This window comes from Echinops telfairi, unplaced genomic scaffold, assembly GCF_000313985.2.
Source record: "Echinops telfairi isolate 266 unplaced genomic scaffold, ASM31398v2 ScPeMD7_18;HRSCAF=68, whole genome shotgun sequence".
Lineage (NCBI taxonomy): Eukaryota > Metazoa > Chordata > Mammalia > Afrosoricida > Tenrecidae > Echinops > Echinops telfairi.
In genome coordinates, this window is record NW_022103915.1 from 84434702 (window position 1) to 84446465 (window position 11764).

Here is an 11764-nt window from a genome sequence, read left to right on the forward strand (position 1 = left end):
CCTCCAGATCCCACCCAAGGGCTGATGCCAAGAACGCGTCTCCAAGCCCCTCTGGGTGTTATCAGCTGACCTGGGCCTTGTGGGACATGCGTGCATTAATCATGCCTGTGTAGTGAGGCTCCCGGAAAAGCTCTGGACGCAGAAGCTTCCTGGTTGGTAAAGGACAACTCAGAAATGGAGGTTGAGCATGGTTGTGTGTGTGGGAGGGGAGTACGTCCCTTTCCGAGACCTGGAAAGCCCCTGTTGGGACTCCTCCCTGTGCGTCGCCTCTTCATGTGTACCCTTCTTCCTGTGATAGAACTCCGTCACTGTAGTGCAGCCCTTGCTGTGAGTTCTATGAGTTGTTAGAGGGAATTCTTGAACTATCCAGTGTTAGTGGGATCCTTCACATCAGAAATATGCTTTCCTGTGGGTCCCTGAAAGGAGCCCTGGTGGCACCGTAGGTTAAGCGTTGGCTGCTAACTGAACAACTGGCCGTTGAACCCGCCAGCTGCACTCAGGAGAGAGATGAAGCCCTCTGCTTCGGCAAAGACTTACCTGCTCTGTCCGATTGGGGCCATTCTACGTGGGAATGGACTGAGCCACAGTGAGTGGTAGTGGTAGAATGCAAAGCTCATGATTGATGTTCGGAGTAGAAATTTTAGCCAGGAGGGCATAAGCGAGGGGTGTTCTGGGGACCCCAAGTTTGCCCCTGGTGTCGGTTGTCTTAGGAAGGCCTAGCAGTCTGAAGGGCAAGTGCAGAACCTGAGAGGAACAATGGGGAACCAAGTTGAATTGAAACGATTTGGAATGATTTCATTCTCTCACCCCCGCACGTATGTCCCCAGATTCAAGGTCTTATGTCCCCAGATTCAAGGTCGGAAGGCAAGCAGACATGTTGGAGAGTCTAAAGAACACCGTATTCACTTGGTCTATTTGCTACAGGCCAGCTGGATGCAGGTCCAGCTACAAACCACACTGTCTTCCAACTAATGAGATTTAAAAAAATAGTACTTCCTGAGCTCTTATTAAATATCACGTCCTGTGCTATAAGCTCTTTTTTGGGGGGGTCCAAATCCAACATTTAATCAGCGTTAGATGCTAGGATAGACCCTGTTACTGCCCATGTTAGCAAGCTAACCAGGACACAAGCGTGTACTGCAGCGAGACAGTATAAATGAAGAATGTGGATTTAGGTAAATCAGTGTTTGGAGTCTAACAATGATTTACAGTCTATATAGCCTTGAGTCAGTTACTTACTTATGTGATTACATGGCTTTTCATTTCTTTGAACACAGTAGCAAGCTTTATACTTTCTTATATTTTAAATTCCATTTTCTTTAACCAAAAGTTAAAAGCTTTACAAAGAAGTTAATTATCTTTAAAATGGTTGAGGTTCCTTCCCCGCCCCCCCACCCCTTGAAAGTCTTAAGCCTGAGTGGGTCTTTTGTGGGCTATCTACCTTTACTCCACAGGTGAGTGAGCTATTTACTCTCTCATTCTCTGTATTCTTGAGTGTCAAGGGATTGTCAGGACTTACAGGGTCCAAAGGAGCTCAGGGAAGAGCGAGCTCAGCAAGTTCTTGTTGTAGAGACCACACAGAGGGAAGCCCTGCTACTACTCCCATTCTGAGTGGTGGAGCTGATGTGCCAAAGAGCTGGGCAGAGGGGCAGAATGATGGCCCTGATCCAAGGAACAAGAGCATACAGCTTTGGGGCCAAAGGGGTCTCAGAGGCATTAGCAAGTGTTAGGGGTTGAACCGGATGGTGTGTCGGGGCACTAACCTGTGGGTGTGAGGACAGAGCTGTTGCTGTTGTGAGTTCATGAAGCCATAGGAGTGTTGGCGCTGTCTTTCTTCAGTTTCCTTTTTGTCGTTGAGAATATGCACAGTGGAACATAGATGCCAGTTCACCTATTTCTGCGGGATAGTTCGGTGACACTGTCTGCATTGTGTCGTCCATTTATTTCATGCCGTAAGTTGTTTTGTAAGTTGTTCCTTCTCCGTGGGCATGAACATACCATACCTGAAGTCGTTGATGTTTTGTTGTTTGCTTTCTCAAATTGAAGTGCCCCTAAATAAAGTTTTGGGTTTTTTAAATTAAATCATTTTATTAGGGACTCTTATTGTTCTTACAACATTCCATGCATCAATTAGATCGGAACTATTTGCACATATGTTGCCACCATCATTTCTAAAACATTTTCTTTCTAATTGAGCCTTTGGTATAAGATCCTCTTTTTACCCCTCGCCTTCACCCTCATGAATCCTTGATTAATTATATATTGTTGTTGTTATTTCATATCTTACACTGTCTGTTGTCTCCCTTCACCCACAATTCTGTTATTCATCCCCTGGGGGCGGCGCTATACATCCAACCTTGTGATGGGTTTCCCCTTTTTCCCCCTCCCTGGCCTTCCCCCTATCCTCAGGATATTGCTTTTCCAACTACGACTGTTCCTAAGGGGTTTATCTGTCCTGAATTCCATGTGTTGAAAACTTTTCTGTACCAATGTGTGTACTCCAGTCTAGCTGGATTTATTGGTAAGGTAGAACTGGGTCATGGCAGGTGTGGGGAGGAAGCATTCAGGAACTAGAGGGATGATGTGTGTTTTGTCAGTGCTATACTGCACCTTGATTGAATTGTCCCTTTCTTATAACCCTTCTATGGGGGGATATCCAGTTGTCTACAGATGGGCTTTGTGTCTGCACTCCAAGCCCCTGTACCCTAAGGCTTCTATCTAATTTTCTAGCTGCAATTGTCCATCTAATTCCCTAAAAAAGAGCACGATGCTCAAGGCAGCCTGTGCTATAAACTCTGTCTGATCTTATTCAATCCTGGCAACAGTCCCGTAGACGTCGGTATAATGGTCTCTGTTTTACATGGGGGGCGATTGAGTCGTAGAGCCTTGAGATCATTCTCCCAGGGTAACACTGCTCATAACTGAGACGATCTGATTCCACACTAACACCCTGGGCCATCCCTCATCTATGGTTGGCCAAAAGAGGAGGGAGGAATGCTGGGTGTGGTGGAAGGGTGGGACATGGAGGAAATGGCCCGGAGATTGGTGTCTGGAACTGATGTCTGATACTGAAAAAGTTTGGGGGAAAACATTCATTTTCTTTCCATATTTAGGATAGCTGTCAACAGAGAAGTGTGACTATAGGGGTGTGTGTGTGTGTGTGTGTGGTAGAGTCAGTTCTGAGCCGTAACAACTCTCTGACAGGGTAGGGCCTGCCCACAGGGTCTCCTGACTGTCCTTTTCACAGATCAGGAGGACTTTTCTCCTTTGGATCTGCTGGGGTGGGTGAGGGGGGTTCAACTGCCGACCGCTGGTTGGGCAGACAAGTCCTTAACGACTGGGCCACCGGGTCTAGCTGTACTCAAATGGCATTGGGGGCACATGGAAGGGTTTCAGGCCCAAGGGGTCCACAAGGAGTCCTGGAGGTGCAACATTACGCCTTCAGCTGCCAACTGAAGGGCCCTGGGAGAAAGTCATGGCAGTCTACTCTTGGGAGGGTTCACGGCCTTGGCCACCCTGAGGGGCAGCTTACTGTCTTACCAGGTCACCATAGAGTCCGAGGCCATTGGGTCTTCCACACCAATTCAAGGGATCCCTGGGGTCAGCAGTTCAAACCCACCAGCCTCTCTGCCGGAAAACGATGATGTTTCGACTCCCATAAAGATGTACCATCTCAGAAACCCACAGGGGGGGCATCGCTGTGTCCACAGTTTGGATTGGACCCCCTGGCAGTGCGTGGTTTGGGGGTACCAATCTTTAACAGCAGGACTGAGAAAGATATCCCACAGCACACATCTAGCAGCTATACAGTTTTTTAAATGACATCAGTTTACTGAAGTGGGTGTAGGCATAGGGGCCGCCCGGCTGGCAGGGTTTCTCAAATTGCCAGGCTATCAAGATTTTCTGCAATCCCCTCCTAGGGCTAATCCAAGGAAATGTCTCTGGAATGTTGATTGTTGTTGGTGAGGGTGCGTTTAGGGGGTTAGCAAGGCAAGCAACCAGCACAGGATCCCAGAATAGATTCTGAACAACAGAAAACACAACAACCATTCAAGAGCCCAGAGAGTCTACAGCCTGGTCACTCCCCGACCAGCACAGGGAGCAAGAAGGCCCAGGCCTTGTGCCCCTTCCAGGACAGGCCTACAAAGGAGGCCCCCAGAGCCCTTGCTCCCTGGAGATCTGAGATGGCAAACCAAGAGGCTGCTCCCTGACTTGGGGGTGGGGGCTGCTGGTCGGAGGCTTCGGGATTGCTCCCTATTTTAACCTTCAACAAGCACTCGGAGCACATTACATGCTAGTTCCTGTGCTGAGCCCTCGCGAGTGAGCTTTATCTCCAAGAAGCAACATCATCCCTCCCGTCTATTTTAAGCTGCTTTCTGGAGAAGGGGTGAAGTGTGAGCCGCAAAGCTCAATCGATCACCTCTCATTCCTCACTCTTTGTCACTGTCACAAAGCTTGCCATTGGCCAGCTCCCGGCTTTAAATATCCGGTGATGTCATTCCGGGCCAGGGTTTTGCCATATGGCCCAGGACGGATCTGACAGCCTCACACTGAGATGCGCATTGTGCAGGCAGGTACCCAGACAAAGCACCCTTCCTGCGAAGCACCAGTGTGCCCTTCTCCTCTGTGTGTGTTTGAAAAGGGGATCTGTTTGAACATCTCTCAAATGCATATATGCTTTAGCTGCAGTGTGTTTGCTAAGCAGAGGCTATAGGGATAGGCGCAGGCGTGTTGCCTTGGGGATGAGGAAGCAGTTGTTACGATGGTGCAGCTGCAGGAAGAGGAAAGCTTAGAATGAATTTCCCTGTGACTTTCAGAACGGGAGGAAGCTTCGGTGAGAGGAAGCTTCGGTGACCGCAGCAGAGAACGAGCTCGTCTTGGGTTTGCAGACCACTTCCCTGCGCACGAGCTTCGTAACTGTCAACAAGTCACTTGCCAGGTGACTTACCTGGAAACCGGAAGGTTCTCACGGGGTACTGAAATCAAGCCCCTTGTCGGTGGTGCATGCTCAGGGTGGATTCACACACTTCCTGGAGGACGGGCCCTGTGTTTTCCCTTCCTCATTTCCCATGCCCACGTATTTATCCCGGTGCATGGAAAGCGTGCGCGCACGGCTCGTGGGCTAATAGTAAAGAGAAATAAATAAGTAAATTGGAATGTGACTTCCGATCTGAAAGGAATATTCACCAGACGAAGAGATTGAGGTTTGATAGTAGAACAAGATTTCTCAATTCGGGCACTATTGAGTCTCTGGGCTAGATCATTGCTGGGCAGGGATGGAGGGCAGCCTGTCCTGTTCACTGCAGGATGGGCAGCAGCATCCCTGGTATCTACCTTCTACATCAGTGGTTCTCAACCTGTGGGTTGCCACCCCTTAGGGGGTCAAACGACCCTTTCATGGGGGTTGCCCGATTCATAATAGTAACAAAATTACAGTTGTGAAGTAGCAACGAAAATAATGTTATGGTTGGGGGTCACCACCACATGAGAAACTGTATTAAAGAGGTTGCGGCATTAGGAAGGTGGAGAACCACTGCTCTAGATGCTAGGAGTTTACCCTTCGCCAGTTGGGATGGCCAACAGTGAATCCCGGCATTGCCATGTTCCCTGATGGGCAAAATTGACTCTACTTGAGAGCCATTCGGGTAGACAAAGCCTTTCATTGCCGGTACCTGGTTCCCTGACCAGACAAGGAGGTGCTGGAAGCTGGATGTGAGTCCTTAGTGGACATGTTTGAGGGCTCACCCCTCTCAGCCCCTCAGATCACGGTGCCCGGCTTTTCAGTAGCTGATGGGCGCCAGTTGGCTCCATCCAAATTGCAAAAAGTCCATGTGTGAACAAGTGCTTCGCAGTTACCTTCTGAAGCAGGCATGTAGAGAGTGGGTGCTCAATAAATACTTTGGGAGATGTAATTACTTGCTGCCCGCCTACCTGCAGCATCTGAAAATTATACCTATACAAACAGCCTCATAACTCAGAGAATGCTTCATGGTCCTGGCCCCACAGTGCTGTTTCAGAGCCAAAGCCTCCCAGGCAGGCAAGCCTGTCGAAGTCTCGAGGACGGGTCTCCAGCCCTGTTTTTGCAGATCCTGCCTTGTGCCTGCTAACAGTTTTACAGCTGATCCAGTGTCCCCACAGAGACTTCAGAAGGTTGGGGGAACAAATGCCCTTGTCTCCCAGGTTTGTTGTCCAACACACTTTTTGGAGCCGCCTGTGTGATCTGGATTCTCACAACAACCCCATGAGACGGGCAGAGCAGGAGCAATCCTCCCCACCCGGCGGGTGAAGGCAGGGTCTCCCAGAAAGGTGCGAGTGGAAGAGCGAGGGTGCATTGGCCAAGTGTTGAGGGAACGAGGCAAGGACTTGTGAGCCTGGTGCCTTTGTTACTTTTTCTGAGGACTCCAGAACAACCGAGTCCTGCCGTGCCTCCAACATCTCGGCCCTGCAGGAGATGACCACTCCATGGGGCGTGCATGGATCTTGACCTGCTCCCATCCTTGAGGTCGCTGAGGGGAGAGTGTGCTCAGAGCAAGAAGCACGGTGAGAGCTCCGAGGCCGCTGAGTTTCAAAGCCCATACTTCTGCTTCCATGAGGCTCCTCAGTCTGGAGATGCCCGGAGACCCTCCCAGACCCTGCAGTGAAGAAGTACGGAGGCCTGATCCGCCCCCGGCAGTCTTCTCTGGGACTGTGGACCCTCCGAGAACCCGGAGGACGCTGTAACGAGACTGGCATAGCTTCATAAGGAAGGCCCAAGTCTTCTGGACCCGAGGGTCTATTAGCCATTAGAAGTCTGTCATTTCATGTCTTAGGAAGTTCGTTCATGGCTACAACGTTCTAGTATGGACAGGTTGAGATGTGAGTAATGTCTTAATAAGAGCCACCTAGGTATTGGCCCACAAGTGGAGAAGTTACCGTTTATTCATGGCAGACATGGATTTTTTCAATTCCAGAAAATGTTCCAGTGAGGGCTTGCCCACTAATACAACTTGGCCCATTTTTGATGGAGTGGTTTTTATTGACTAGAATAAGCCAAGCTGGGCCTCATAGTCCAGGCATCCCGGTGTTCAGGCTCCAAGGGAGTCTATTCTTCACACAGATGTATGTGACAAGGTGATTACTCCATGGGCTAGGGTGGAGGCGGGGCAGGAAGGACGGAGATCGGACCTTGAGTGCCTGGTGACCCTGGGACGGTGAGCCACGCATTTCTTAAACAACTTTGTAGACAGTGACCGTAAGAGTGAAACCGTGAAGGAGAAGCAGAAGGAGAACCCACCATCATCAGCTTTCTTCTAAACCTCACCGAGAAAGGTCTCCAGTCAAGGTAGAAGAGCCCTTTCCAGTTCTTTTTTCAAAGCAGCTCTGGAAACATCTCCCGTAAACAGCATCCAGGTTTAAAGCCCTGCAGTTCAGGTGCCAGTTGTGCGATTTGGAGAGGAGAGGCAGCGGAGAGCAGGACAGGGCAAGGACCTGGCCCCTCGTCCAGACCCTGCTACTTTGACCAAGGCTCGTCACCTCTCCAAGCCTCCATTTTTTGCCAAGGTGAAATAGGAGTGCTAGTCCCTGCCTTGCAGCACCCAGGAAGTGGCTGAGAATCAAGCCTGTGTCTAAGGTGTACTGAAGAAAGTGACCACATCTGTGTCCCAGCGTCTTAGGAAGTGCTCTCTGTAAACCACTCTCCTGGCCTTCAGAATGGAGCAGATCAAACCAATGTCTGCAGAGGGAGAACTCAAACCACAAAACACAAGCTCACTGCCATCAAGCCCACTCTGACGCGTAGCAACCTTTCAGGACAAGGTAGAACTGCCCCTGTGGGTTTCCAAGACTGTAAATCTTTACAGGGGCAGAAAGCCTCATTCTTCTCCCCGAGGGGCGCCTGGTGGATTCAAAGTGCTGGCTTTGTGATTAGCAGCCCAAGTCATAACCACCAGCACCCTAGTGTACGTAGGAAGGGCTTCTGTCTGCAGAGAAAGCCTTGAAGCTATGAGAGGAGATTCGGGTTCTAATCCAGCCACTAATAACTTAGCCTGTGATGTATGCCAGTAACTACCTCTCTGGGTCTCTACAAACTAGAGATGATAACAGACACACCCCCTCGTTTTGTCCATTTGGAAAATGGGAATAATAGTAGTCCTACTTTCTTTCCCTATAAAACGCAGCTGTTTCCTCCGCAGGGAAGTAAGTGAGTTGCTTTCCACACCGGCCTTGACATACTTCCCAGGGCTGGGAGGTTCCAAGGAGACAGGAGACTAACCTGATGTGCTCTGGGTTGGTGCTGGGGGTCACTCACCAGCCTGCTGCCACGGCGCTGACAGTCTGGGGAGGGAGATGCGTGATCACCGGCTAACCACATACACATCACTTTGGGGGAAATGGCTCTCTTCCTGCTGGAGAACATGGCTCGGCTGTGAATGGTGTTCCTCCCCTGTCGAAGTTCCTGAGGCTTCCAAGACGGAGAACAGGGAAACGGATTCTGGTATCCTAGGGAGTAGCTGGCTACCACCAGGAAGAGACACTCTGTGCCCTAGTCCTCCGTGTGGGCTGGCATCTCTCCTGTCTTCTGGCTAGCCTTTCTATTTTCATGTTGTCAGCATTAAGCTGTGTTTGCAGGGAGGACCCAATTTTATAATCAAGTGAGGACTCTTGTCCCGAAGCCAAGCTCCATGGACCCCCTCAATCACTCTGACAGCCCAGGGGAAGGTTTTGTGATCCAAGAACACAGGGAGGCAGGGAATGAAATAGATCCCTCAAAGGATCGGTCATGTGCCCCACACGTTCCCATGGCTCCAACAACCGGGAAGAGGGAGGGAGCCGCACACCTTCTGAGAATTTCAGAGCCAAGGCCCAAAAGAAGGTTTACTGATCCCCATGACAGTGTTTGTTTTCCAAGCGACTGTCTTCATTCCTGAAGAGTTCAGACCTTTTCAATAGTGTCCATCTCTTTCTTTCCCCCTTGCAACAGCAATGCCTGGCTTTAAGAAATACCTGGCTGCACCTCCCGCGCTTCTCAGCACCTAAAAGACCAAAGTCAAACCTTGCTGTGTTCCCTCCTGTACGGATTGTTTTTCCAAACTCTTGCAGCTAGGTTTATAGCCCTTTCTTGGCTGGCTTTGAAATGCCCTACAGATCTCCCTTTTGATAAACTTCTGCTGGGCCAGGCGTTTTGCTATCATCTTTCATTGTTGTCTTCCCAGGTAAATTTTTTCAAGGGGAAGAGTTCACTTGGCAGGTTGGCTGTACGTGTCCTGATCTACAGTCGGGTCTTCTCGTATCCACTAACCCTGCCCCTCGTGCAAAGCACGTCGGGCAACTGGCTGAGGAGAGAGGAGGGCGGGGCGAGGTCCTTGCATTCAGAACCCGGAACATACAGGAACAGCAAAATCTGCAAGAACCAATGTCGCTCAGGAGCTCATTTTTTCACCATGTCTTTGCCTGGTATTTAATTCCTTAGTCTGATGAGGAGAGATTGTTCTTCTAGTTGGGCTTCTCTAAGCAGCCGTGGTCCGTTAGGGGTAGAGCGTTCGTGCCAAGAGAAGGAAGACACTCTGAGAATTGCGCTCCCTTCCTGCCTGCACCCTCACTGTGGCACCCAGCCTCTGGCCCCGATGGCAGTCTCTCTCATTGGGGGTTCCTGCTTGCATGTGCGCCCTTCTGGGGGCCCTCTCTCTTCCAGCACTCATCTCACCGGGCAATATTTTTACGGTGAAAGGGGCAGCAAATTCTGCGTCCCAGAGGAATAGAAAAGGTTTGCTGCTAGAAGGTGAATCACCTCTTCCCTCCCTCCCTTAACTGCAGTGGCTGGAGGCCGGGACCCAGAGTCGACATTGACTCTGAGTTTAGAAGCGAACCGTCAGGACTGGGTTAAGGTGGAGGGAGCGGTGTGACCCCTAAGTCAGCTTCGCAACGTTGAGACTAGGACCCTACACACGCCGTATCTTGTTCCGCCTGGTACTGCTTTCACCGATCCACTGGAACCTTTGATCATCAAAAAATAGATGAAGGAAAACGAGAGGGAGCGTGTCAGGGGCTGCCCCACCATGCCCCCTTCCCCACCCAGCCTGCACTTCCTGCGGGCTGCACCTCTCCGGAGATTCGTGGAAAGAGCCCCAGGAGCCCCAGCTTCTAGATCCAATTTTGCCCGTCACCGGGTATGAAATTTGGAGAAAGTTGCTTCGCTCCTCTGTGTCTCAGGTTCTCGGTTTGTAAAACAGACTCAGAAATAGGTGCCTGTCTTCCTCTTCCTGAATCCTGTAGGTTGTGGTATCATATGAAATGAGAGGAGTGACCTTTGGAAGAATGTAGTGCTGAGGTTTTGCAAGCAAGTAGTGACCTCCTCTAAACCACTTCCCAACTACTGGAACGGCTTTCAAAGGGCCACTTCTTGCCACCGAGGGCGGGGCTGCAGAATCTGGGAAGGAGGCTCGTCTCCAGACGTTCTGTCCGTGTTTATGGGCCACGTAGGCTCACATTCTGTCCAAAAGCTATTGCCCTTCTGCCCTTTTGTGAAGCTCTAAAAACAGCCTGTGTCTGCCCCCACCCCACCCCCTGCCTTCCAAGCGTTAGTCAGTCTTGATACCCTTGTCTTCCTGGGTATCTCCACAAATAGGCCCGGCACAGGGTCCTGAGGTTCACACAATCCTTGCTCCGCCATTTACCCTTCTGTTGTTGTTGCTATCGAGTGCGTCTCGACACATAGCGACCCAACAGCAAGAGAATGAAAGGCTGCCCAGCCCTTTGCCAGCCTCACACTCCTGGCTCTGTTGGAGCCTATCGTGACCGCTGCCACTAGGTCCATCCTTCTCCTGCAGGGTCTTGCTCTTTTTCACCGGCCCTCTACTTTCACCAAGCACCATGTCCTTCTCCAAGGACTGAACCCTCCACCTCCCACGTCCAAGGTCCGTGGGATGAAGTCAGCCATCCTTGCTTCCAGGGAGCCTGCTGGCTGGACTTTGGTCCAACATGGATTGGTTCATCCTTCTGAAAGTGCGTGGTCTGTCAAGTGTTCTCCACCAACACCGTGATCAAACACACAAGTGCTTCTGTTCTCCTTACTCATCGTGCAGTTCTCACGTGTGTAAGCGGCGATTGGAAATACCGTGGGCTGGACCAGGCGAACCTCAGTCCTCAAAGTGACAGGGGTGACTCTAACACAGAGTCTTTTTGCGGCAGGTTGCCCCAGGTGAGGTACGACTTTGGATCTTGCCTGCTGCTTCCGTGAGCGTTCATGTGGATACGAGTAAAATTAAATCCCTGACAACAGAAGGTCAAATGGGACATGTAAAGGCGTCTCCTGGCTAAACATGTGCAGCTCTGTCTGCTCCCTGGCTTACTTCTAAGAGAATTCTTGGACACTCCGTCTCAAGATGGTTTACCCATTCTAAAGGTATTTGTGAATCGGACCAGAGAGAAGACCACTCCTGCCAACTGGGCTGATCCCCTTCTCTCCCCTTGTTGCCCCTGTGCAGGGAATATCATCGGCTCTGGGATCTTCGTCTCGCCAAAGGGCGTGCTGGAGAATGCCGGCTCCGTGGGCCTCTCGCTCATCGTCTGGATTGTGACAGGCCTCATCACAGCGGTGGGAGCCCTGTGCTATGCCGAGCTTGGGGTCACCATCCCCAAATCTGGCGGCGACTACTCCTATGTCAAGGATATCTTCGGAGGACTGGCTGGGTAAGAGGATCTGCAGGGGCCTGAGCAGTCTAGGGAGAAAGCAAAGGGCGGCACAGAGAGAGGTCAGTTGGGAGGAAGCCCACCTTGGGGGGGGGGG

General features: G+C 50.9%; 1 protein-coding gene across 1 annotated transcript in view; it reads left to right on the plus strand.

The window, feature by feature from the left end:
- The window catches only part of SLC7A8 (solute carrier family 7 member 8), a 60116-nt gene that overhangs the window by 8026 nt on the left and 40326 nt on the right, over window positions 1–11764 (plus strand). The window contains exon 3 of the mRNA XM_004698901.2: window positions 11463–11667. Within this exon, the coding sequence (XP_004698958.1) occupies window positions 11463–11667 (205 nt within the window). The remainder of the gene's footprint in view (window positions 1–11462; window positions 11668–11764) is intronic.